Here is a 27,754-nt window from a genome sequence, read left to right as displayed (position 1 = left end):
TCTCACATAGGTTACAGGAAGTTTCCATTGACATAATGAAAGTTTGTTCAGTTGATAACAATGGATAAAGTTACCTTGAGACACAATTTTAACAATAAACAACTCAAGATTTTTTTTTCTTGCTTGGCCATCCACTCTAAATAAAGCATTTTAAAAACGGGATTCAAATACTTCATTATAAAAGGCATGGAAAACAAATCTTCAACGTAATTCAAACTGGCTGCTCACATATTTCTTTGTAACATAGCAGAAGAAATGAAGAGAATGGAAATAGATGTTAACCTGCTTTGTGACAATAGATTGTGTTAAAAATCAGTATCTGTCACTTGCCATTTGCATTATGAACTCCCCAAAGTATTGAGATCTTGCCAAATTAATCTGGCTTCTAACTGAGCCAATTTTTAAATAAAAATTAACAACTGCAGCAAGGTTTTTTGTGTGGTTATTTTTTAAACATTAGATGCAGTGTAAAACAACAAATTAACTCTCATATTCCTACTAAGAACTATATGCACCATCATCTCAGAAGATTAGTAAGTAAACATACAGCACACTATACAGCAGCTGCCACAGTTGAAGATGACTTAAAACCAGAAAAAAAAATAGTCCAGAGCAGATGAAAAATATTAACATTTAAAAGTATGTACTTCATTGCATCTAGATCCATGCTACGTTAACACATTTTGTTTAGTTTCTTGAAATAGTCTATGATAAAAGCAATTCCTGAATTAGAAAAAAATTTTCATTTTTCTTACATATCACAGGGTAGCTCTTGAGCACTTCTGGGTTTTCTGTGTTTTTGTTTTTCTTTTTTTTAATGTGGTATTTTAAAATTAAAGTAGACTAACTAGTTTTTAAAGAAAAATAATTATTTTCTAGAGAAAACAGTTTTCCAAACACATACTGACACGTGTGGACATAACTGGAGAAGAGATTCCAAGGAAAACCGTATCTAAGGGAAGAAACTACTGTATCACCCTTATTATAAGAAGAGCTAATGTGCCATTGTAAAATATTTCAGTTCTTCACAACTGTGCTGCAATTTCTTTTATAGAACATCATTGATATTGCATCAGCCTTACCTTCTGAGAAAAGTCAGGAGGAAGTGTTTTGGCACCAGTAAGTCGTTTCACTAGAAAAGCTTTCCAGTTTGTGTATTTGTGTTGGATGGCTGTTGCAAATGAAGGGGAAAAAATAAGCCACTGATTTTTAATTGTGTCCATTAGAGACAGTATTAGAGTCTGGAATATGTAAAGAAGAAATCCCAGATGACTGTTAAAAGGCCTGGATGACAATAATGACAAAAAACCTCTTTAGAGAATGAATGCTACCCAAGATTAATTGTATGGGTCAGGGAAAAGAATTTATTAACAAAATACCAATAAAATCAGTGCATGTTCCCATCACTGATTAGTGAACTGCTTCCACCCTGATCCTAAAACCTAAGTTGCATCAGAAGGGCTACTCCAAGAAACACTTTCAACATCAGTCAAGTCCAAAACTTAAAATTATTTATTCATAACTGTCGAAGGAGTTATGTTAAAAGAATACTTTGATATCTGGACCATGAGCAAATTTAGTTTAATAAAGAGACTTTGGTATCAATCAATAAGGCTACAATTTACATACTTCGAGGAGGAACTAGGGGCTTCCCACTGGTTGCACACCAACCAACTGGGTGGATGTCAGACCCACAAACGTTGCACCAAAAGTCAAGACTTGAATCATTTTCAAAGCCTTCGTATCTCAGCAGGGCATTGTAGCCTGAAAAGAAAGCAATCCCACTTAAGAAGATACAAAAATTAAACAAGACCATAAAGTATGCATTAATATTTCTCTACAAATCATGATGAATATTACACTGGTTTTCTAGATTACAACTTTTCATAGGCCATTTTTCTATGGCACATTCTGCATGTTATTAAAGCAAAATTGGATTACTTTGATAAATGTGCATGGGATATCATGTAAGTCAATTTTAATTAGAATTCTTGAACTATAAACCTTTAGAAGTCATATGTAGGGGGACAAAACTAACTACCCACAATATCTGCTTTTTCGTATCTTAGATCTGCGACCTTGAATTTTAAACTTTTTACCAAGACAAGTGACTTGTATAACGAGGCTACTTGCCAGCTGTTATACAATCTCCTATCTTCTCTGCACTGATCTTACTGTGCTCTGAGGCAATATTATAAAAAACCCAAACCCAAACCAAGAACAGAAATTCTCAAGCATCACTGCAGCCACTGTAACAGTGACAGCACTGCAAAATACAACCTATTGACACAGCTCTGACAACCTGACCAGTGTCAATGTCACACAGGTGATCACTAAGTTATTAGCTCCCTTCACACAGTTCTTCTGATTATTTTAATAATTTCAACTAAAATGTATTTACCTGCTAATTTCACAATTCCAGCTATCCAGAAGACTTTGGTAGGTAGGCTGCAGTCAGTGTTTGGAACCTCCACTCGCACTCCTTCTGCAATATCACCCCAGCACGTCCCCATAGGTGCCTGTCATTTAAGGTTGGGTTTAAAAAGTCACCAGTTCACCACAGGAAAATAATTATTTTTTGTTGTATCACTGTTTTATGAGTGACTTAAAAAGACAAAACAATCAATATACAAATGACAAACATATGTTTAGGAAACACTCTATGAGAACCTACTTTGGTTTTGACTTGAAGCTTATGAGTAATATTATAATTGTATCCAATTATTACTGGGTATTTACTGAAAACACCCTGTACAATTCCAAGTTTAAATATCTGCATACAAGTCAGCTTTATTCTACTATGTTTCAACGAGGTACAAACTACCAATTTTAGTGAGAATGGTAAAATTCCTCTGCAGTTCTGCTTGCAACAAAATTATGGTACTTTAAATTCATACCTATAGCACAGACATGAAAAATCTTTAAATTCTGTAAATCAGCAATGTTGCTGAAAAAATGTGTCTAGAAGTTATTTCTTGGGTCTATTCTGATGATTTATTAGGGTGGGGTTTATCACCCACTGGTTCACATCCTCTCAGAGGAACAGGCTTTCACACCACCTGCAAGTGAGCACTCCATCGAGCAAGCAAAAAGAACAGAAGGCTCTGAGTGACACCTTTTTAATGAACACCAGAAGGAAACAGCAAGACCCCTCACAGTCCTGTGTGAGGAATGTATTAGTAACAAAAAGACATGTAAGTTTGATCAACTCCTAAGGATTTGTAGAAACCGGTGATAGAAATTACATTTAGGTTGCTATCTCAAGAAGAATGTTTTGTTGAACAGGGCATCATGAAAAGACAGCTGAAGATGGTATTGCAAAGATATCAGAAATGCACAGTGCTGAAAAATCTAAAACCTGAACAGTTACTCAACTGAAGTTATATTTGTAACAAGCTAGAAAGTGACTCCATCTGCATTAAACTTGAGACCACCAATAGAAAGATTCACATTTGGGGTACTTTAGAACAAGTTATAAATTCTAAGGTGTTCTGAGAAACATAAATTGTTATCAGTTCAAAGATTATCCAGCGATTACAGGGACGGCTGAAGGGATGCTCTGGCTCTGCAGACAGTGAGCAGTGTTCTACACTGTGTCTCATTTACAAAGCTCTCTGCACACCCAGAGAACTTGACCAACCACTCTGTGGGAACAGCCTCCAACTGCACAGAATTTTTGTTGAGAGCCACAGGTGAAGAAGTCTGGCTTAATCCTGAATGATTGGAAATCAAGTTCTGGAATTTTGCTGGCAATCAGCAATAGCAACTAGCAGCACTAAAAGCCAAAGTTATCTTAACAAGGGAAACCCATCATTAGTATTGAGGCTAGGCATGCAAAACTAAAAATAATTTTAACTATTAAAGGAAATGTAAGTTGTTACAAGTATGTCAATTTTTAGTCTTGCCTGGTCTCTTCATGTTCTGCTATGTCCCATCTACACCAGTCTGGACCACACAGCTCTTCTGCCAATTGGCAGACAGAGAAAAATCTAACTCAAAAGGTGGTTTATTTTCACTCACAAAATATGCAGATACATCTTCTTAATCAATATGAATCCCATATTCACTATCATCTCTAAGCTAACATGTGTAGGTTTTTGAATTCAATTGGGGAAATAAACTTTTCAAACCGCATGTTTTAGCAAATTTTGTTGCCTTGTATAGACATACAGATGAGGCCAAACAATCAAAAATAGCAGTGCTGAATAATTTAATAATCCAGCTGCACTCAATTGAAATATATTTTACTGCCTGTTCATCTATTCAGTTGATTCAGAGAGAGAAGTATATCACAGCACTTCTCCTGACATCAACCCATAAATGGGAATGTGACAAATTTTTATTTCTAGAACGTGGATTGGTATAGAGGGAAATAGCAGAAAGTTAAATTTGTCCTTGTCTGTGAAAATATTGGTTCTGCTAGTTCTCCTACACCAATCCATATGGCTCAGCCTTGTAAAGAAGGAAGCCATCCTGTGCAGCATCACTACTGAAATGCCAGACAACCTCACTGTCCTGAGGGATGGTTTACACACTGCACCATCTTGGCTTTTTTCACTCATTATGAATGTTCTTAAAGGAGGAAGACTGGATAAACCAGGGCTGTGACAGCCATCTTCCTTCATCTCTCCTCTGTCTCATCTCATTAATCAATCAAGGTTTGCACAGTGCTTTTCCAAACTCAAAAAGCACTGTAGAAGTGTTAACTCTTATTTTTCTGCTGGCTGGAAGGTGACTCTGCAGTCTGGATTGGCATAGTGTGAACTAGCAGAACCATCATTTACAGGTAAGAACAAATTTACCTTTCAGACTCATGATGAAGAGATCCACTTCATGTCACTCCCAGACAAGGAAGATGTTGTTCATGGCCTCCTGCTCCGGGAGATGACCTGGGAGGGCCTCTCTGTGAGCAGCAGGTGCCTTCTCTGCAAGGTAAGGTGCAGTCAGGGAGGGCCTGTTGGACAGGAGCACCTAAAGGCCAAATATCCCCACATGCCCAGCTGAGCAAAGATCTCCCGGGTTAAATAAGTGGCTTCTAAAGATTATGGATGGCACCAACATTGCCGTGATTGCAGACTAGGCCATTAAAATCCTGATTTAATTTCAAGGGATGCTACCATTCCACAAGTGAAAGGAATGCTGAAACCTGGTGTGTGAGCAGTACCCCAACAACAGGCAGTGCCAGAGGAGACAATGTGCAAAAGGGCTTAAAACACAAAGTTCAAAGCAAAGCACTGCCACCCAGTGCAGCATCCTGGAAATGCTCCCTTACACTGGATTTATCAGAATAACACGAGAAACCAAGAGAATGAAAATCTTTTGGCTCAGAATAAAATTCACCTGGAAGAAAGAACTCCAGGAAAGGTGCCTCTCACTAGCAACAGAGTGGAGAAAATAATTACTCTTAATTGTGCATTAAGTTGTACATTAAGTAGTACTGAAAAAGAACTCAAAGCACTGTATTTGCTTTCAGTTCTAGGAATGGTTTGAGCTAATAAAAGCAAATATAGAAAAAGGTAAAAAAAAAAAGTGTTTAGAGAAAGAAACTGGAATGCAGGTCAGCAATGAGCCTGTAACATGTGACTAAGCTATAACACAAGATTAAAAATATTAAGAGTTTTTCTCCTTGCATCAGCTACTGCTGAGTGACTGATTAAGGCAATTTGACTAAAAAGTAGCTGCAAGGTGCACAAGTGGCAATTGTGGCTTTGTCACAAGTTTCCTACATGACAAAACAAAGCAGTTCTCTACTTCAGTTTACTGAACTATGAGGTTGGCATGGTCATACTCTGAATTTCATCAGTGTTACTCAACACTGATGTCTGGAATAAAGGTAACAGGGAAGCATAAAATGCACATCAAAACTTAGAAATTAATTATTCTCATGAAGAAAAAGAGTTAGAGAGAACTTCCAAGATATAGATGTTTGAATTATAAAATGTAAATGTTCTAACTTGATGAGGAAACAATCCCCCAGGGAAAAAAAACAAACCAAAGTATCGATGTTATTATAACCTAGTAAATTAAATATATTTTATTGAATAACAAATGTAAGGGTAGATATGTCATGATTTAACTGTCAACTCAAATCTTTGGTTTTGAACAGAATAAGCTTTGTATATTCCATCACATACACACAACATCTGTGTGGAATCCATAGTATGGATGGTAAACAAACAAATAGTGCAAACTTTTACAAATCAAAGCAACAGTACACAGAAAACAGCAATAATCTTTCCAGAGAGACAAAAAGAGCATTGTTTAACTATCAGTGGAAAGTGGGATAGAGAGAAGGATCTACCAAGAGAACACAAATGTATTTTCAGATTCTGACTGTTATATTTCAAAGAAATAATTACAGTAAATTTAAATGCAAATCACACCCTTGTAACACTAACTCATGTCCACCAAAGAAGTGGAAATCTCCAAAGCAAATTGCAGGATTTGCATTTTATTTTGTATAAAAAAGGAAAATGGGGACAGAAAAGAAACAACCTTCAGGTTTAGTGGCACTGTTGCCACCATGTTTGTGAAAAATTCGAAGGTAAAATTTGAACATTAGTGTGGTATTGGTTTATGCTATTGGTTCATCATTAAGCTTCATGAAGGAAGAAATGGAGATAAAACTCCTTTGAATACAGAATGTTGTAGCATAATTCACAAGTGACCTGATTGTGGTAGCTACTGAAGGGTGCCAAAAGCAGAGCTCACGTTATCAATGGACACAGACTTATGAAATCACTTCAACATGTACATAACTGTGGAAGCAAAATGCAAACATGCTGACTGGAGCACTTGGAATTTGATACCAATTCCCAAAGTTATACTAAGGCAAGGCTCTGTTCTGGGTAATAGTTAAGGCCTGTGAGCATAAAGGGTGCTATTCACAAAGTGCCAACTGCCAGGAGCCCTCAACTCCTACTGATTTATGAGCTGACAGGGCTCAGCATGAATTCCAGAGCTGGACAGAAAAATCTGTCTCTCTCCTCTCTCATGGACAACTTCCATGAAATAAAATGTTTGTTTTGATTGCAGCTTTCATCATATAATTTTGAGCAAAACAAAAATTTTGTAAGCTGGAAGACTTCAACTTCCCAAATAAAAAAAAAAATATGCTGAGAAAACACTTTCTGTCAGAAAGTTTTTACTTCAGAGACAGAAAGTACTGACAATATTTTAAACAAGGTCTAATTACTGGAATTTAACAAACACATTAAAGACAGATGGTGCTAAATATCTTCCTCATCCCCTAATATCCTCAGTCATTACAGAATGTAATTTTGTTTGGAATCATTGTAACTCTAATACAAAGAAAAACAACCTTTTTAATTTCAGATTTCTAAAAAGCCTTCATTTTCTTATATTTCTACCCTATCTGGAAGCACAAGTGAGAGGGAGAATCTGATTAAAAACTAAGAAAAAAAACCATCCCAAATCTAAATATGTCACCAAAAGATCAGTCCAACACAATGGAGCAGGCCTGACTTAATCTAAAAAGCCTTTTGTTAACTTTTTCTAGTACAGCATGACTTGGTTGGGTTGTTGTACTCTTTGTGCCTTGAACGTGAGAAAAATAACTCCACAAGTGTTTAAAAGCCCTCCTTTTTGTTTATGAGAGTATATATGATGATATATATATAACTGATAGGGTTCAGAATGGTTTTAAAGGGCAGATAAAAATATTTATCTATCTAGAAAACAGTCAACACTAACACAGTTTACAATACAGGTTTCTAAGATCACGAAACATATTTGGATGTGGACATCTTGCAAAAATGAATCCAAGGAGTCCCCTGGACTCCCTCTCTCATGCAACACACACACAAGGAAAGCACATATTGAGAAATACTCACGTGTTTAAAGCAGGTAACAGGAGCTGCTGTAAAGCTATTGCTATTGATGTAGTTACCCCAGCTGAAACCTTCCACGGGGACAGCTGCTGAGAGAAAGTTCTTTTATTTAGGAAGCTGCCAATGAGTCACAAATCTTTTATTATTTTTGCCTCAGCTCTGTTTATTTGCTGTTACCTGCTTTCGTCTTTGCCTGGTTTTGCAGAGTTGCCTGGTACTGGGCATATGCTGCTAATTTAGCCACCAAGGGCTGTTTTTGTAGAACTTTAGCCTTCTTTGTTGGAGGTTTACCCTAAAACAACAAAAAAAGCTAAGTAAATATCGTCTTTCTAAACTCCCATCAGGAAATTTCCACAGGTCTGTAGCATATCTCTGGTAGATTTAACTAAAAATCAGAACAACATAGAATAGAAGTTGACTAAGTAACACAAAAACTACACATAATATAAAATAAATTTAAAAACCAGTAGCAAAGAATGTCCAAAAGATGACTTTTGTACTAGCATTCCAACTTGAACAGCCTTATAGATTCATGGTTGTTTACCTGAAAAAAAAATATCTTTTAAAAGCAGGTCAAAAGGAAGAACTTTTAATCTAACTTATACCGATGCAATTTCTTGCCATTTGTTGCAATGAATTTGAGATAGGATACAATGATACTTCCTGACATTTCTGTATCTTTTCTTGAATGTTACAAATATGCCTTGATGATTAATATTTTAAGTGAACAGACAAAACCCAATTTTGCAGATCTATATAGTTAAGAAACCCCTTAAAACAGAAACACAAACAATGCTAAAAAAACCACTTTATGCTCTCTAAAGCAAGAAAATATTCTCATAGAATCACAGAATAAGCTGAGTTGGAAGGGACCCATAAGGATCATCGAGTCCAACTCCTGGCCCTGCACAGGACCATCCCCAAGAGTCACACCATGTGTCCCAGAGTATTGTCTAAACACCTCTTGAGCTCTGTCAGGCTTGGTGCTGTGACCACTTCTCTGGGGAGCCTGTTCCATTTTGGGTATGAGATGCATGGAATTCCAAGTCACTACATATGCAGACTGAAGTTCCTCCTGAACTTTCTCTTGCAGAAGAACTACTTGAGGAGAAATTAAAGAGTGACTATTCTCTGTAATTTTTTAATTCATTTTGATAAAGCCAATTTTCATGAAACAACACTGCTGAGCAAAGCGATGTGCTCGTTACTCACACAGCTGTAGCCTAAAACTGTGGCTTTAACTTACATGAAAATTTGAATCGTTTAGGAAACTTATCTTCAAACGTGCAGCAAGCTCTACAAACACACCCATTTCACAAGCACAGACTACAGTAAGGATGTAAAGAAAACGGGGTCTGTACCGCTACCTGAAGCCTGGCCAGAATGCTGGCCTTCTTGGAGTTGGAGGAGTAGCTTCTGGAGCAGGACACGCTGCAGAAGCGCTTTGTTTTAGAGTAAAAAGCGTCACGGACACCAACCATCCCACACATCTCACATGTGGCTGATCAGGAGAGAAAAAAAACTGGTGTTAAGAGGGGAATTAAAACCTCAGCAAAAATTCAGAGCAAAGGCGACAGAATGAAGGTTCTGATGGTGGCACAACTGAACAGTTTCTGAGGGTTTGGCCCTGAAGGGAATTGCACAGAAAAAGAGCTTATAATTTAAACCACCACCACTCGTGTCAGTGAAACAACCAGAACCTCAGGTTGACTGGTGAAATGGTGCCTCTCTTCTGTTCCCTATTAATTTTACCCTGGTAAGAGTGAATGGCCCAGCTAAATCAGCTAAAGCAGCTTTCTGTGTTTTCATGGTTCTCAAGGAAACATCTGCTTTGAATCTGGGCCTGTCAAGCTTCATTTCCTCTAAATATTTAATATGTCCAACATGAAATAAAACCAGATCTCTTTTTTTGATTCACAAATTAGTATATTCAAAGTATCCCAGCCCACCAATGTTCTCTTCTGGCTGGAAACACATGCTTCAGAAGTGGACAGCTGTGGCCCACCCAGTTGTTCCATGATGAATAAAACTGAGACCAACTCATGCTAGTGAGACAACACCAAAACTCTACTAATCTAGAGAGTTCTACTAATCAGTGATGATTCTGGATAAAATATTTTTTCCCAATAATAAAAGAAACCTCTCCTTTTAGATTTATTTTCACAGGATAATCTAGCTCACAGCTAGAGGGAATACATATAAACTAACAGGCTTTATACAGTAGCAATAATGAAATTTCCTACTACAGAGAGAAATATATTTAATATAGTGTATATACAATTAATATATACAATATATTTAATATTTTGTGTATATACAATATAAAGGGCAGAGAGAAGGTATGCCCTGGTAGGAGAAAACACACTGACTTTCCTCAAAGCTCAAAGAATAAAAACAATACACATGAGAACACACATTTGATGGGAGGTCAGATGTTCCCATACTTTTTTTTTCCAGTCAACAGGATTCAAAACCTATCTTATTTCAGCAAAACCCAAATGATTCCCACCACCAAAACTAATAAAGCCCAACCCTTTCAGCTGTTTCAGTCTCTTTTCAGTTGGGACCCATATTTTTGACTGGACCCTCACAACTCACACTGCAGTCTACAAAACATCACTATGTAACTCTTCGTACTCACGCACCACTTACTCACCCATGCCAGATTTGCCATCTGGATAAGTATAAACTTGCCCATTGTTCTTGATAATTGGGAGACTGGATGGCAAAGGAGCAACCTCCTCCTCACTCTCATCTGAACTGGAGCTGCTGCTGGTGTCCTCACTACAACTATCATAACCGTCAAACATCCCGAACGAGTCTCGGCGTTTCCTCTCCACTCGCGAAGTATGTTCTGTCTGGAAATTAAAAACAACCACACAACAAAACCACCACAGAATAGCAGGACATTCTGAATGCAAACGTTTCAAAGTCAAGCTTAAAGTGTTGCAAAGGTCAGTCTTTAAAAGCAGATGTTCAAGGAACGGCTCTATCAGCACAGACACGTATTGCCAATTAAATGAGCACTGGTATAATCTGAACTGGCCAGGTTCTGCTACTGTGATATACAGGAAGGAAAATCTATCTCCCAAGCCACTGAGAACACACAGTAGCCATCCATACATTTCTTTTCCTTGGTATCTTCAGAGTTCATTAAACCTGATGTGCTGCATACTGACAGCCACACGGGTCTTATATGCAAATGAGCACATTCCAGATGGCTGCAGCCAATCCCACTACAACTCATTCATTTGAGAAAGCTGGGCAGAGAAAAGGCAGTTCAGCCAAGAGGGCACTTAAACCACAGGACCAGGAATGAGGGGATCTCTGCTCTCATTGGCTTGGGGGTTATCCATAAATCACTGTGTCTCCCGTGTGGAGCAGGAACACCTCTGCACCTCACAGGGATGTTCTGGGGATTAATACATTAACGGTTATGAAGAGCTCAGTTACTATGGCAATGGGGTCTGTACAAATGCTGAAAGATAGAAAGGTGACTAATTTGCCACTGTCATATACAAAAAACTTGTTACATAATAGTTTTTTCTATAACAAAAAAATCTGAAGTCAGATAAAAACATAAATTCTTGATGAAAGCATGACAGTTAAGCAATTTCCAAAGACACTAAAGAAGAAACAGATTAATTGGTGTATTTTTTCTGAGGCACATCCAACACATGCATTTTAATAGTGACAATTTTCACTTTATTAATATCTTACACAGCTCTACTGAAACAAGGCTACTGCTACACAAACTCCCCTCCTTAAGCTGAGAAAAATATTTTTAAAATTTCAATGTATTTCCATAATCCTTAATAGTATCTACTAAGTTTGAAAGGAAATAACACATAAAGAGAAAACAAAGCAAAATTCTACAAGAGAAGCACAAGTTAGGAGAATGAAGTGCAGCCAAGAAAACAAGAAAAATTAAGAAAGCCTTTGCCTCTACTTTCTCTTCTAAGATCTAATTTTATTTAAGAGTCAATGTAGACAGAAAAATAATAATGTGATTGGGCTTTTCCTTCTTAAATTGCATTTGGGTTCATAGCTTTAAGATCTCATCACAGTAATTCCCCAAATCCCTTTCCTAGAGAGTATATGCTGAACATCTTTATTGTTGGATCTCATCCGAGCCTTTTTCTGCCCTGCTATCCCTTTATTATAATGCTCTCTATTCTCCTTTGCAATCTGAATAAATCCTATTACGAAAGGACTTCCTAATAGTTAAAAGGGAAAACTGATTTCCACACTGACCCAATGCTAGCACTCAATTATTAAAAAAAAAAATTCCCCCCCAACCCAGTTATGCAATAAGGCAAACACATTTAACACACTTAAATAGCTCTGAAACAAAACAACTAAAAAAGTCAGTGTGATGTTAGTTATGCACATATTCCTCAAATTAATATTAAAAGCAATCAAAGCTTAGGGTAGGGTATAACCTGACAGCTCCCTGGAGGCAGTGGCCATGGTACCCCTGGGCTTTGTTAGAGGAAACACTGAGCCATGGCTGGCAAAGCCCAGCCCTGACCTGCCCTGGCAGCAGTGTCACCTGTGCCATCTCCCCTGTGCCACCAGCCACCAACATGCACCACCAGTGACTTGTTTGTGAGTGCACGTGTGTGCAGCTCAAGGCAGGAGTTGAGCACAACGTTGCCATGGATACAGGATCCTGTGAACGCTGCCAGGAATGTTCAGATCAGAAGATGAAAACTAGTCATCTTCCTCGAGGTTTCATGAACTCCTGAATATCTCTCAATATTTAAGGTCCCCTGACCGCAGCCTCTGCTAATAAAATGTCATTCCATATGAACCACTCCCAACAGCACTACCAGAACACCAGGATGCCCAGAAGGTTTTATGGAGCGATGCCAGTGGTGTTTCAGAGCACAGTGAAGGATCTCCTCCTTCGTTCCCTCATCCTCCCCAAGTCAGCTGATCTCATTTCACTAGATTAGGGCCTCATCCCACATCAAGGTAATTCTATGGCTTCAGCCCTTTATGGGAGGCTGCAGTACAAGGCAGTCTCAGGGACATCCTTTTCCCATTCCAGACTGGAGAACCCTGGGCCCACAGGGCAGCTGCTTTGCTGGCAGAGGTCTGAAATGCTCTCTCAGCTCAGAGGGAATTAAAGTGCAGCCCATTCCCAGTCCCTCCAACTCCCAATGTTACAGTAGAGACCCTCTACAGCCAGCTCTGCTCCCACTGCAAGGGAAGGGGGAAGAAGGGCTGGGAAGCTGAGGGTGAGGTGAAGGACCAGAACCAGGCTGAAGGCAGGGCCAACATGACAATCACAGACACCACAATGGCACTTGGCTCTTTTTGTTCTTCTTTTGCATCACATCCATTTAGAACCTCAATGTTACTGCTAAGCCCTCTTTGCCAAAAAATCCACAGATGAGAAGGAAAACATTTTCTCTGTCTAAATGGAAAGTTGGGCCCTGTACTAAGAAAATCATTCTTTAGCATTATACAAGTTCCTAAGTAGCAATCATCAAGTTTTTCAGTTTAACTAGACTGCCAAAACAAGTCTCACATCACCTTTCCATTTTCTTAATATTTGGTCAAGTAGTTCCAATTCAAAATTTTTGTAACTCAGATTTACAACTCAAAAAAGCAGCTTTGCTTATGGTTTTAAAATAATACTGTACTTGACTATAAAACATTTCTATCTAAGCTTCTGCCAGAAGATGACCGTGTTTGCCAGATGATTTATGTAGGACATTCTTAATGTTAATTTATAGTTATTGTCTGGATTGCAGTTCTGGAGAAACCACTCAAAATACGTTTCATGAGACTCAGAAAAGATAAAGTTTGCAGGAAAAAAAATACCAAGTATTTTGTGCACCAAAATTAGGTGGAAGTTAGGGAAGATGGTATGCAAATACCTATGCTGGAATTTTCCTAGACAAGATCAAAACATTTCTATTTTGATAATAAACACCACCAAGATTCTTTTTTAACCCATGTTGAAACACAGCATTTGTAGAAATAAGTGAACAAGATGTGGAAGGTTCTATAACCCTTCCTGCAGAACTGGCATGGAGCCCGTAAAAGAATAGGAGCTCTGACACCTGAAACTTAAAAGAGTTGGGGTATAGCTCTGAATCCACAGGTCAAAACCACATCCTTAAAAAAAAAAAAAATTAAAAAAAAAAAAAAAAAGACAATTTATGCCTCAAGCAGAATTATAACCAAGATTCCTGCTGAGTTCTTGTTGGTTGGTTCCATCTTTCTCTTTTGAATATTAAGTACAAAATTTGCCCATTCCTGATGACAGTTCCTCAAGTGCTGGTGGTCTCTAAATATACTGTGGTGAACTTCAGCAGATATCAAGAACTTAGAACCATCTATCTCATGTAGACACTCTCTGTTCCTTTGCTCTGTTATCCCTCCTATCTTCAAAAAGGGCAAAAGGAGGACCCAGGAAACGACAGGCCAAGGGGCCTCATCTCAGTGCTTGGAAGATGATGGAACAGGCAATGCTGGAAGTCATTTCTAGGCACATGAAGGACAAGTAACTCTGGCTGAGTTCTTCTCTGTCTGAAGCAGCACCTCACCACGGCAGCTGCAGCTTCAAAACACAGGTATGCAAACAAAAACCACCCAAAAAATCAACAACAAGCCAGTTTTCTACTCTTCAAAACTGGACTTGGGACTAAAAATCAGGATTTGGAGAGGTTTCTTCTCCTCAAAACAGAGTCGGGTCAGTGTTGTTCACCTTTGAACAAATGAGGGAACATTTTCCTGCCTATCCACAGGAACTGCTTGGAGCAGGAGCTTGGCTTGCTATAAAGCAGAGCCTTGTGGCGGGTTAATGCCAAAAGAGGAGTAGCTGCAGAAACTCCACCACTAGCAGAGTCGAGCTGTACATTAAGCAGAAGCAAGGCACAAAGAAAAGAACAAGCCAAACTTTGAAGCACCCTGGCTAAGGCTGATTTTCCTAATAAGATTACTGGCTCCTCAACAGGGAAGGGTTTCAGTCAGAGCAACACCAAATCCAGGGTGAGCAGCACTATTTGCTCGGGGGGTTTCTTGCATTCTTTTCTTTATTGAAGGGAGGGGTGGAGAAAGGAGCTCTCAAGAACTGCTTTCTTATTCTGCCCAACTTCCCATTTTCCTGTTCTTCCTCTCCTCCCTGTGAATACTTGGCAACAGAGTATTTTTAAGAAATACTCTTAATTAACCATTACATAAGGCAAATGGTATGATAAAAGAATATAGTTAAGGAAACCGGTTTCCCTAAAAGCAGGAAGGCAACTCTAAACAAAAATGAAAATAACTAGTTTCTCACTCTTAGCACATACTCTTTACACATATATATACACACACACATTAAATCTGATCAGCACATTACAGTATATGTTCTTTGAGTATAATAACTACTCTTACAGCATAAAAAACTGGTCACAAAGGGTAAACAATGCATGGCCAAAACACAAAATACAACTATTTAATGTTAATTAGACATCAAACACTTACTCAGGAAATGGCTTTAATGACTTGATGAAGACTATTTGCCCAATTATCGTCAAAATTTATGAGAAAGCATTTTGAGGGGGAAAACTTGCAACAAAAATACCCAGTTATTATGTAACCAAACCTCTTGCCCCCAGGTAAGTGTACCTGGCCATGGGAGGAGGATCCCAAACAGCCACAGAAGGTTTCACACCACTCCACGTGGTTGTTGTTACTATTGTACCAATCTGGGGCACCAATTCAGAATGGCAGCAATTTGGAGCTCCGAGTACAAGAGCTGTAGGTTAATAAAGGCCCAGCAGCACCTAAACAGAGGGATCACTGCCTGTATTTCAGCTCCAAAGCCCCAAAACATGACAGAAGTATGGACAATCTGAGGCCAAGGTCAGCACTGAGGTCACCACAACCTTCAAGCCAAGGGGCTGTGATAAGACAGATTCCCTTCAATCATATATCCTTAACAGATCCAAATGTATTTCCAAGTTAGCCTTAAAACTGATGCACAGCTTTTGTTTTCAAAAGTCCATTGATGTTTTATGCTACAAGCTCAGTTTTGGATGTTGGCATTAAAGAAACGAGACGATGGAACTAATTTATTACAACTCTTCTGGAAATAAGCTGGCCAAAATAATTAACAGTAGAATCCCAGCTTGTCCCTGTGGAACTGAAGCCTAATTGTGCCTCAGAACATGACAAAAAAAGAAAATTCAAACATGGTACCAATTTAAAGAAAACACACTTTCAGCTTTCATTAAAAACAAACAAACCAAAACCCCCAAAGCTAAACATCTTGGGATTCCTGGAAATCAGAACCAACCAAACTTACTTTTTTTATATAAGCAACTCACCTCTATCTGGAAATGTGCCTTCCACTCTTATTATAAGTAAAATCTCTGCTGGAAAATTACAGAAATGTTTTTTCCTGTCTCTTCATTTGCTATGTATGACAGCATTTTGTCTGAAGCCAGTTTCTGCTGTTTGCCAATGGTTTTGTCCATAGCCTCTTCCCCAGGGGGTTTCACACAAGAGGGGAGACTCTTTCATAAAAAAATATATCAAATTAGCAGGGGATTTTGGAGGGGGGTGTGATGATTAATATGTGAAATATCTGAGTTTTGAGAAAACTGAAAATCTGTTACAAACTCCATTATGTTTCTACAAAACCCTTACAGGAATATCTGGAAGAGGCAAATACTTCACTTTAAACACCGTGTTACCATTAAAAAACAGAACAACAAACAAAACAACTAATTTAAATGTAACTCCCCCAAAAAAACCCCACCACCAACCCAAAAAACAAAGTCTTCAACACCTGAGTTCATTGGACGTGCTCAGAGCCAGACTGAGCAAACGATCCCCCATGCCCAGGGTGTACCCACTTACCTGGGAAGTGCAGGAACGCAGTAGAGGTTTTGCAGAAGGTACCAAAAGCCTTGCAGAATTAAATCAAATTTTAGAAGGTAAGAGAAAGAAAAGCCAATGAGAGGGAGCTCCTGTTCTGCTTTTCAATCCGCCAGAGGCACCTCGCTCTTTGGGGAGCAATGAAGAGAATTCTGACTTCCAGCCTGAAATCCTTCTGCACGTGCACAAGCCCACACATCTTCTCAAGAACAACTCCTAAACTGCTCCTGTGGCATAAAGAGTAACTTCCACACAGGAGAGGATATACCTCTGCATGGTTCCCTACAGCCTGCACGCCACTCTTCCTCAAAACTATCCCTAAACAGAGGTAATGAATAAAGGCAATTAATCTATCAAATTTTATTGCCTTTCTAAAGGCCATAAAAGGAATATATTGCTTTAGTTCCCCCATTTAATGTTCCAGATTAGACTCTCTCATAGCGCTTTTATTCCATTCCTTACAAGTCAAAATCAAACTGTTAAATACAAAAAAAAAGTAAATGCAGATTCTCCAACTTGTAAAATAATTTTAATTTAAAACACAGGAGCTTGCCCTGCAGCTTTTAGTTTTAACTGGGGTTAGATGTGAAAAATCACAACAGCTGCCCCTCACATTTTAATAGCTATTTTAAAACAAATTACTTTTTCACGCACAGGAATTTTTAGCACTATCAGCACACTTTTTGCAGTAGGACTTTTAAATTTTAAAGCCACGCTTGGGCAGAAACTGAGAAATTGCTAAATTTTAAACATTTAAAACATTTCCAGCAACAGCCTGAAAGCGAAACTGGTTTCACGGGTTTACTGCTGCTCACAAAGGGAACAAAGTCACAGCATCAGCGGTCATAAAAATCGCAGGGAGCGAGGAAGTGGCTACAAAGAATCCAAAACTTTTGAAGCGCTGATATTAAAGAAAAGTGCACAGCGTTTAAAACGAGCCTGGAAAACTAAACTCTCAATTAGGCTGGGAGCACCCGAGGAAGTTGCGGAGCAGGAGAGGGCTGGAACTTTTCTCCGCGGCAGGAGGAGGGAGAGGAGGGGGAAAGGACAAAAACCCGGCCACAACAAAGGGGTCTCGCCGAGCCGCCCCCACGTGCCCCGGCCAGGCCCTCCCGCTGCCCCCCGGGACCCTCCGCCCGGGGCTGCCGGCCCCGAGCAGCGCCCCGGGGAGCTCCGGGGCGGGCACATCCCCCCGGCCCCGGGGGCCGCCCCCGAGCAGCCCCCGGCTCCCTCCCCCGCCCCGCGGGGCCGCCCCCTCAGCGCGAACAGCGGGGATCACTCCCCCTCAGGCCGCTCCCCCCTCAGCCTCCCTCAGGCGCGGGGGGTCCCGCGGGGGCCGCTCCCGCCGCACTCACCAGCAGCTCCTTTGTGCTTTCCATCAGGCCCTCACGGGCAGGAGCCGCCCGCTGGCCGTGCCCGCTGCCCCCCGCGGGGGCGGTGCGGCTGGGGCGGCCCGCGGCGGGGGCCGTGCCCGGCGGGGCTGGGCGGGGCGGGGGCGGCCCGGGCGGTTCGGCCGCTCCGAGCGCCGCGGACCGACCGGGACCGGCGGCGGCCGCCGGGACATCAACAACACGAGCGCGCGGCTGCGCAGGCGCGGACACGCCCCCCCCACGGGCTCGGGCAGCGAGGGGCGGGACCAGGGCCGTGCCCCCCTCCCCCGGCTTCCCTGCGGGCAGAACCATTCGCAACATAGGGGGCGAGGTGGGGCGTTAAGAGCGGTAGCGCCCGCTGGTGGGGAGGAAAGCGGGCGAGGGGATGGCTTGGCGAGGTCAGCGAGAGCTCGCTGAAGAGCGTGTGCTTGGGGGGGTGTTGTGCGTTGGGGAATTTTCGTCCCCCCCCCCCGCGGGCGCGCAATGGAGCGGCCCGGCCGCGGCCGCGTCACGTGGAGCGCGGGGTGGGCGGGGGGGTGAGAGGGGAATGGAAGGCAAAGAAAGGAGGTCACGTGACCGCGGCTCGCGGGGGAAGGGGCGGTGCTTGCATACGTAGATGGGCGGGGCAGCGGATCAGCCTATCGCGGGCGGGGGGCGGGGCCACGCGGGAGGCACGTGACGGGAGCACACGTGTTCCGGTTCCGGGTGTGGGGAGCGATGCGGGGACCGGCGGCGCGGACGGAGCGGAGGGGCACGAGAATGAAGAAAACGCCCGAAATAAAGGCGGCGAAAAAAGCGAGGAAGCCGCCTCGAGCGGGCGAGGCGCCGAAAATGGCGAAAGCGAAGGCTCCGAAGCGGGCGGAGGAGGAGGCGGAGGCGGAGCGGCGCGCCCGGCACCTGAGGGCTGTGAGCGGCGCGGCGGGCGCCGAGCGGGAGCTGGAGGAGCTGGTGTTCGGCGACAGCCTCAGAGTGGAGGAGGACGAGCTGCTGCGGCGCCTGGGCGGGCCCCCGAGGGTACGGCCCGGCCCTGCCCCGACCCGGGGCGAGTCAGTGCCCCCTCCCTGCCCTCCTGCCCGGGCTCACTCGGCCCCGTTCGGTTGTTTTCAGGTTGCTGCCACGGAGGGGAAAAGTCTCCAAGCAGACTCCAGCGACTCAGAGGTAGAAAATGAAGCGAAAGGCGACTTGTTGCCCAAACAGCCGGCCTGGGTGGATGAGGATGATGAAGCCGAGGAAAAGTGAGTTCGGGTTTGCCAGTGGAAGCTGCGTATCAAACTTGGGAACTTGACTGTAACTGGCTTTGATTTGAATGATCTTCGTGTTCTCTGTGTTTCCCCCCTTCTAGTGTTGACATGACCCATAAATACAGGAAGGATTTCATGAAAAGCGATGCTGAGAAGACACTTACTAAGAAAAAACTGAAAAGAAGACTTGAGGAACAGTGAGTTTCTTTAATGTTTTTGTGGTTGACTTTATTGAGGTGAAATCACTGATCTCATGAATGCAGATAAATATCTCCAAGGTGGGTGTCAGAGTATGGTGCCAGACTCTCCAGTGGTGCTCAGTGACAGGACAAGAAGCAATGGCCATAAACTAAAACAGAAGAAGTTCCATCTCAACATGAGGAAGATCTTGTTTCCATGGAAGGTGGCAGAGCACTGGAACAGCTGCCCAGGGAGGGTGTGGAGTCTCCCCCTCTGGAGACATTCCAAACCCACCTGGATGCATTCCTGTGTCACCTGCTCCAGGTGACCCTGTCCTGACAGGGGGTTGGACTGGATGATCTCCAGCGGTCCCTTCAAACCCAAACTATTCTGGGATTCTGTGAAATAAAGTACATTTGTGTGACATTTATGTAAATGTGCATTAGCATTGTCTGGACTAATTTGTTTAATACCTGTTTTAGTCAAACTGCAGAAATTAATTTGTTTTTCCTGGGGAGTTATGCCAGAAACTGTGAAATCTTAAAAAAATCTAAAAAAACTTGCATAGTGTTCTAAACACAACTGTTCCTGTGAAATTGTGATGGTGTATCTTCTAATTACTTAACTCATAGAGGGAAATTACTTTCTCACAAGAGTTATTTTTTTCTCTCTTCCCCTTCTCTTGCAAGGTTTCAGCAAGCCATGGGAGGAGTTCCTGCCTGGGCTAATCTAGAAAACAGGAAGAAATCCAAAAGGACTTCAAGCGATAGTAAATAATTCCATTCCTATTTTGATAAGTGTTTCTGTGATTCTTTGATCAGCTTCTTAAGAAAATGATTATTTCTGATGTTTTCTCAGTTTCAGTAGTGTAATACTATGCTGGATAAGTCACCTTTTATTCCTTCCTTTGGTGTGCTTTGATTGAAATTGTTTTGGTAAGGAATTTGTAGGTTTTGCTGTGGATATTTTTGCAATTGACTGTTCACGTGCTTTGGTTTCATGAGGTGAGAGTGATGAAGATGATGATCTGCTACGCAGGACAGGCAATTTCATATCGAGCTCAGAGTCCCTGCCAAGAGGAATTTTGAAGGTAAAGATAAGCCTTATCTTTCCACTTTGATCCCCATTTTGATGGTTGTTGCTGTGTAAAATCAGTGATAATGTGAATTTCTTGTTTCTGTAACTAGAAGCTCTTAGTGGTAGGTGTTGGACAAATTGAATATTTCACGTGAAAGCATGAAGCAGTAAATTGAGGTGTATTTTTTGAAGTATTACTTTTATGTACCCTGAAGTAGCATCTCATAACAGGATTTTAATTTAGGATTTAAACTTTAATTTGGGATTTTAATTGAATTGGGAGCTTTTTATCAGCGTAAGTGTTTGGGGATTTTTTAACCTGTTTGATCTGTGTTGTAGATGAGCACCTGCCTGCCTGCAAACCAGGAACGCTTTGCCAATGGAAAACTGGTGACGGTGCAGTTCCATCCTTCAGCTCAAGTGGTCATGACTGCAGGACATGATCGGTCTGTGTCACTCTTCCAGGTGAAGAATTCCAGCCTATTCTGTGCAAATGGGCACTAGTACAGAACCCTTTTTTTTTTTAATGAGTGTATCTGAAATAGGCTGGACTGACAGACTTTGTTTTTCCTCTTCCTCTTGTCTGTGGTTAAAATGGAAATCCTTTGGTTAAAGGCACCTTGGAAGACATTTCCTTCTGTGACTGCTTATCAAACATGTACAGAGTACAGGCAAACTGAGTTGTATTAGAGTTTTTAGTTGAAGATTTGTTTCTCAAAAACATTTGGGTTTAAGGTTTGCAGTGATTTGGACTAATGAGGTTTTCTGTTCTTAAACCTGTAGTGTAGGGAGCAGTCCACTTGCATTTAAAACTCTTAATATTGCTGTGGAATCATGCTGGGAATGGAGAGGCTGGACTGCAGCAGGAAGGGGGCTCATCCTGGGACACTGCCCTGCTCCTCTGAAATCTCAGATCATAACTCTCTTTAGCAACTTTCATCATGGCCAAGTATCAGTGAAATGGTCAGGCACAAGTGGAATTTGATAGTCCCACAAGGCTGCAGGAAAAAGAAAAGAAGAACAATTCAAAGCAAATGTTTCCATTTAGAAAAAGCACAACAGTAGTGATGATTTGAACATGGGCAAGACAGGGAAGGGCAAGAGGTGTGAAGTGCATCCAGGAAGGCTGGGAGTGCCTGTTGTGAGGAGCCAAGGGACAGGTTATTTGTGGAAGAGAGGAAGAGTTTAATGCTTCAAGGTGGTTTACCTCTTACTTGTACTGGCTGCTTGATATGTTTTTTTCTATTTAAAAATATTTGGCATGTTCTTCAATATGATAACCTGGTTCATTATTTGCTTTTTTGAAGGTGGATGGTATAAGGAATCCAAAAATACAGAGCATCTATTTGGAGAGTTTTCCAATTTACAAGGCTCGTTTCAGTGTTGATGGAGAACAAGTTATAGCCACTGGTACTCACCACAGCATGTTCTTCGTGTATGACATGATGGCTGGAAATATTATCCCCATACCCAAAGTACGAGGTAGGTTTTACAGTACTGTAAGTGCCTGGGTGTAGTTGAAACTCTTCCCAAATAGAGATGGCACATGAATTTGCTTTAGAAGGAAGTGCAGTGAATTGTTGGAGGTCATGTTTTTAACTTGTCTTCAGGGAACAAGTTCCTTTAGTTTTAGTTTTTCTGGGATATTAAACATTAATTGTCACACACAAGCCAAGTTGAGTTTAGCTCTGCTGTGACAGCAAATTACAGCAGTGAAAAGCTGAAGTGGAGTCAGGCCCTACTCATATTCATCACACCTCTGACTGTTGAGGCAAAAGAATAAATTATGCCTATTTCAAGTTTTGAATCTCTTTTTAAAGGTGTGGAGGAAAGATTTCTCAGAAACTTCGAGCTTTCTCCAGATGGATCACTTATGCTGCTAATTGGAACCTCGGGTTACCTTCACTTGCTGTCGATGAAGGTAATTTCTCCTCATGGTTCATGTAGCTTCACTTTCTTGGTATTTTTCCCTTTCCCTATTCCATCTGCAAAGCAATCTAGCTTTCAGTTGAAACAAAGGCATGACGCATACTGTGACAGCCTTCAAAAATGTGCTGCTGACTCAACTCACTGCAGCTTTAGAGAATTATTTTGGGGTGCCTGAGAATTCGTTCTGCTCTGCAGCTCTTTGGGGCCGCTGGGGCTCAGGGCAGAGTTGGGAAAAAGTCTTGTGTCAGTGTTGAACTTCAGCTTTGTGCTGGCAAAAGGCATGGCCTCAGCATGGAGACAGGCATCTGGGGGTGGGAGAGAGATGGGACTGCTTTTTTGGGAATCGTGCTAGTGCTTGCTGCTGCACTGTGTTCATGAATCATGCCAGATACTGTGATTCATAACGCACAGTGAATTTCTGCAGTTGAATTTTAAAATGCCATATGATGGCAGCTGGGTTTGTTTTAAACTCTTACAAGGGAAGAGTTTGAAGAAGAAAGTTCAGTTCTGTTGTATAACTCAGACCCTTCAGTGAGGGAGCAAATGAGTGTTTGTTGGACCAGCTGTTGTTGGACTCAGGAGCTTGTTCTTTGAATGCCAAGGTAGCTAAATAAAGATTTTTGTGGGACAGGAAACCACTTTCCTACAGATTTTTGGTAGGATCACTGTCACCATTGTTCTTCATCCTACAGACAAAGGAACTGATCAGCACTATGAAGGTAAATGGAAGGTGCACTGCATCTGCTTTCACTCCAGACAGCAGTAAAATATACAGCTATTCAAGTGAGTATTCCAACAGCACTAATCCTAATTCCCTTCAAATTGCATAAGTTTCTAGAAGTCACTTAGTGTTTTACAAAGATTGTTTAAAAACTGTGTCAGTATCTGACCTGAAAATACAACCAAAAGATAAATAATGAAAGAATGGAGTTAACTATTCTAGTATGCCTTTAGTTGTTTTGTTTTTTAAAAATGTGATAATGGTGATACATTTGACAGTTTAAATGAGCTATTAGTTGTCATCTAATGAAATGTATCTTAACAAAATAGGCAGTCTTGTGTGTATATGGTTTCTATAATCTACTTGTTTCTGCAACCAGAGGAAGGTGAAGTTTTCATTTGGGATGTGAGAAGCAGGAAGTGTCTACACAAATTTGAAGATGAAGGTTCTTTGGAAGGAACGTGCATTGCTCTTTCAAAAAACAACCAGTATGTGGCATGTGGGTAAGTGACTGACTGGTGTTTGGCAGGTTCTTCTGATCTCATTTTGAAGCTCTTCAGTGAACTTATTGGTGGCTGGTGAGTGTAGGAACATGGTTCTGATAAGCTTAGAGTAGATCTGAGTAGATGAATATTGCCTGTTTTATGATGATAATTTAATTTTTTCTGTATAAATATAAAATGCCATGGTACACCTCACACCAGCATCACTGCTCCTGTTTTACTGTTGCCACGTATGGGTTCAGTTTATTTTGAAATCACAAATTCTGCAATATGGATGTTGATTCAGGGTCTTCCCCCTTTTCTAGTTTTCTTTCCTCTCCTCTGAATTTGGCTCCTGCAGGGATAGCACATTAGACTTTGAAAAGGTGCCTCAGCTGAAAGCCACAAGCTGAAAGTGTTTCTCTGAGTATATTTAATGAGCTGCAACTTCAGCCAGTTTATTGATTCTTTTAAATGAAACTACCACATAAATACTGAAGAACAGTACATATTTCCTTAGCCCACTCTAGAAGAGGATTTGTAAGTGAACTTATTCTACAGGTATAAAAAAACCCCACAACTGAAAGCTTGAAATTATTTCAGAATGTTTTGTTACCAAGCTGTTATTGCTTTGAATTCATTCTGGTAAGAGATGACCTCATCAAGGCTCTCCACAGTTAAGTGGGTCTCTTCATATGCAAGTAAAAAAACGTCCTCAAACCAACAAAATCCTAAACCCCTCCACTAAATACTGTTATAAAGTCCAAAGGAAAATCAAGCTCCAAACCAAATACTATTACAAAGTTCAGTAAAGAATTGTAAATTGCATTTTGAGGTGCATGGTGGCTAGAGATAACGAGGTAACATGCACTGAAACGTTACTTTTTCATGTAATCTTTGTTGTTTCTTTCTTTAGTTCATCTTCAGGGGTTGTAAATTTATACACCACTGATGTCTGCCTCAAGGAACACCGTCCTAAGCCAGTTAAAGCCGTAATGAACCTTGTTACTTCTGCCACCTGTGTGACCTTCAACCCCACCACGGAAATTTTGGCAGTGGCTTCCCGTGATGCTGATGAGGCTGTGAAATTGGTATGTTCAGCTTCATTTATTGCAAGCGTTTTTTTAATCTTAATAAAATATTGCTGGTGACATAATAAAACTCATATTAAGCAAATATAAGTACTGTAAAATGTGCTGGACCAACCAGGTCAGGACATGTACAAGATAATAGAGATTTATAAGGATATAAGTTTATTTTCTTTAGTGTAGTTGTTCTGAAAATAACATCTTACGGTCTAATTTTCCTTTTTCCATTTTTAAAATGCCCTTTAAAATGCCAGGAACTGTTCAAAGCCAGGCTGGATGGGGCCTCTGAGCAGCCTGGTCAAGTGGAAGGTGTCCCTGCTCAGTTGGAACCAGATGAACTCTAAGGTTCCTTCCAACCCAAACCGTTCTGTGATTCTGTTTCAGTTCTGTAAATACAACTCAGCAACAAATGTGAATTTCCAGCAGCTGGTAACTGTAACCATCTCACTGTGGGGTTTTTTTTTTCCTAGCTCATTCAAAATTTTACCAGCCATGTCAGAATTCTGGCCAGCAGTGGAACTATTGAAATAATCTGAGGGTTTGGAGGCCTGTTTTTATTGCTTACATGTAATTGCTTAGAAAGAAAAGAATTGCAATAACTGGCTTCATAATGTGTTCCCTGCCTCTTTTCTCCAGTAGAGTTCTATGTATAGACTCATGTAGGGTAGGAGTAGAACTAAACATTTGAGCTTAACATTGACCTTCAATTTCAAATTTGTACTTCAGTTTTATTTTTGGTGGCTTTTTCCTCATTGTAGCTTCTGACCTATTTCTCAATAGGTGCACATTCCTTCATATACCGTGTTCTCAAACTTCCCGGTGTTCAGAAGAAAACAGATTTATCTTGCTCAGTCTATGGACTTCTCTCCCAGAAGTGGCTATTTCTCTGTGGCAAATAACAAAGGCAAAGCCTTGTTATTTAGGTAGGTGCTAAGTTGCTCTCATTAATCCCAGGTAACACGTTTATGTTCTGTGAGGTGGGGCAGATGACTGGTGAGTGATAAGGTTTGACTTTGTGATAGGAATTTCACCCGATGAGTTCATGGAGTGTGGAGCTGGTTTTCCCTTCTGGAGAATGAGCCTTGTTTATTGTCTGATTGTGAAATACACGTTGTTGCAGATGGCCCTGTCAAAGCTGTCATTGGCATTTTTTCCCCCCCTGCTGGTGTGGTCAGGAGCAGTGATAACTCCAAGCAGGAATATTTCTTTTTTTAAACTCACAACTTCGTGATACTTGAAAAACTTTTTAGGAGGAGGTTTTGACAGGGAGAACTCACAGAAAGACTCCTAAATAAGTCCAAAAATGGAAATAAATCCATTTGTCCTTTACTTGAACTGCATATTATAAAGGCACTTCAAGTAACTCTAGCATGTGAATGGTTGCTACCTTTAACTACACCTGTGTTTCAGGCTAAGAATACTTAGTGACACTACTGAAGAGTTATTTCTTTTTCTTGTTCACTCAACAGATTACTGAGAAATTTTAAATCTGTCTCAATTTTTTTTTTCTTTAGGCTGAAGCATTATTCATCTTTTTAAAAGAAGATACAGGAGAAAATGGACCAGTAGCTGAGGTGAACTGTTGACAACATTGACTTGATGAACCTTATTTTCATTTTGCTACCTCCACCTCTTTATAGATGGCAGGAAGAAATTCGTAGCACTGCCCGATCTGAAACTGGTCTGGATCACTCATGTAGAAGGATGGGCTGGAGTAGGGCTTGCCTTGTCAATCCCAGCTCTTCTAATAATACTCTTAGAGCAAGTTGATGGTTCAACTAAAAACTGCTGTCAACAGGACTGAGCAGAAGTTAATTGATAGTGTAATTGATTATATTTTAATCAATCTCAGCAGTGTTGTTGAACTGACAGATGTTTGGCTTGATCCTGTTATGGAGTCGTGTAAGTGAGCCCACAGGAGTCTGCATCACTTCAAATTCAGATTACAAACATGACAGAAGTTTGAAGCACACAGTTTGTGTGCAGATATGATTTTATTGAACACTTAAACGTCTTCTTGGGAAACTGGAAAGACCTGTAGCCTTGGCAGTAATACAGTAGTTGTGTTTGACAAGAAATGTGTTAATGAGGGGAAGCTGAACTTGTTCAGACTGGAAGCAGGTCTGACTGCTGCATGTTAAGCTTGCATAGAATTTTGTGATGGCTCAGTGTTTGGAAAATATTAACAAAATTCTCCGTGCTGGTCTTTCCCCAGGTGTTGTAACCTGCAGATACGAGTATGCTGACAAAATCAAACAAGTCTTATTTATATGGAAGCTGCAAAATACTAATAGAACATCTGTATTTTTGAATGTTGGGGTTTTTTAATAAAGATACCTATTAAGTTGCCAGGAAACCTCGTTTCAACTTTTTCCAGTGCTTTTTGTTATGCTCACAACTAAGATTTTATTGCTTGGCACCCAAGCTGGTGATTTGCAGAAATGCTTCAGTGTCTTTAGTTGTTATGGGCTTGTGAAATACTCTAATGCTGAAGGAGAAAGCATTAGTTTTGTGTAAACTGGCCTTTGCTCCTCATGCTTTTCTCATGAGCTTTTCCATCAGCCTGGTTCATTTGAGGCTGGGTTGGAAACAGCCTTTTGCTGTCCTGGAGGAGCACATTAACCCTCAACCCTGGTGATGCAGGTGTTGAAGTTCAGCCCAACTTCCTGGGCCAGCTGTAGCTTAAAGATGGCCTAAACCAAGAGGTGAAGAAAACCCACCCCATGTTGTGCTTCCTGTCCCAAAAACAACTGTATGTAACATGGTTTTAATTCTTAAGGAAGACCCCAATCATTTTTTTCTGTGAAAGCAAAGAATCCCGAGTATTACTTGATTTTCTTAAAATCATTTGTGAAATTCTGATGCCATCAGGGTCACTCAGCAGGGACTGTGTTGCTGGTTCTTCATCTGCTGCCAAATCCTGCACCTCTGATCAC

General features: G+C 40.9%; 2 protein-coding genes across 10 annotated transcripts in view; one reads left to right on the top strand and one right to left on the bottom strand.

Annotated features, from left to right (window-relative positions):
• MBTD1 (mbt domain containing 1) overlaps nucleotides 1-18,223 on the bottom strand; it is a 34,855-nt gene extending 16,632 nt beyond the window's left edge. Inside the window, exons 1-10 of one of the 9 annotated variants that reach the window (XM_050318951.1) lie at nucleotides 18,086-18,150; nucleotides 16,713-16,761; nucleotides 16,178-16,366; nucleotides 10,507-10,708; nucleotides 9,212-9,351; nucleotides 8,028-8,142; nucleotides 7,854-7,939; nucleotides 2,402-2,519; nucleotides 1,630-1,764; nucleotides 1,083-1,171 (exon numbers count right to left, since the gene is read on the bottom strand). In XM_050318951.1, coding sequence (XP_050174908.1) covers nucleotides 1,083-1,171; nucleotides 1,630-1,764; nucleotides 2,402-2,519; nucleotides 7,854-7,939; nucleotides 8,028-8,142; nucleotides 9,212-9,351; nucleotides 10,507-10,660 — 837 coding nt within the window. In that variant the 5' untranslated portion in view covers nucleotides 10,661-10,708; nucleotides 16,178-16,366; nucleotides 16,713-16,761; nucleotides 18,086-18,150. Of the gene's footprint in view, nucleotides 1-1,082; nucleotides 1,172-1,629; nucleotides 1,765-2,401; nucleotides 2,520-7,853; nucleotides 7,940-8,027; nucleotides 8,143-9,211; nucleotides 9,352-10,506; nucleotides 10,709-16,177; nucleotides 17,915-18,085 lie in introns of those variants that run through there. The other 8 variants (XM_050318952.1, XM_050318950.1, XM_050318954.1 and 5 more) reach the window with 8 other exon arrangements.
• A 571-nt stretch (nucleotides 18,224-18,794) lies between these two features.
• On the top strand, nucleotides 18,795-27,174 carry UTP18 (UTP18 small subunit processome component). The gene is made up of 14 exons (XM_050319417.1): nucleotides 18,795-19,114; nucleotides 19,208-19,335; nucleotides 19,443-19,538; nucleotides 20,211-20,290; nucleotides 20,526-20,611; nucleotides 20,938-21,063; nucleotides 21,906-22,080; nucleotides 22,419-22,519; nucleotides 23,220-23,310; nucleotides 23,628-23,751; nucleotides 24,647-24,821; nucleotides 25,599-25,741; nucleotides 26,333-26,392; nucleotides 27,034-27,174. The coding sequence occupies exons 1-13, from the start codon at nucleotides 18,818-18,820 to the stop codon at nucleotides 26,355-26,357; spliced, it is 1,647 nt and encodes a 548-aa protein (XP_050175374.1). The 5' UTR covers nucleotides 18,795-18,817; the 3' UTR covers nucleotides 26,358-26,392; nucleotides 27,034-27,174.
• The last annotated feature ends 580 nt before the right edge of the window (nucleotides 27,175-27,754 follow it).

This window comes from Myiozetetes cayanensis, unplaced genomic scaffold, assembly GCF_022539395.1.
Source record: "Myiozetetes cayanensis isolate MyiCay16 unplaced genomic scaffold, myiCay2020 scf22, whole genome shotgun sequence".
Classification (NCBI taxonomy): Eukaryota; Metazoa; Chordata; class Aves; order Passeriformes; family Tyrannidae; genus Myiozetetes; species Myiozetetes cayanensis.
Note: the sequence above shows the minus strand (reverse complement) of the source record. Positions and strands in the feature narration are given on the sequence as shown.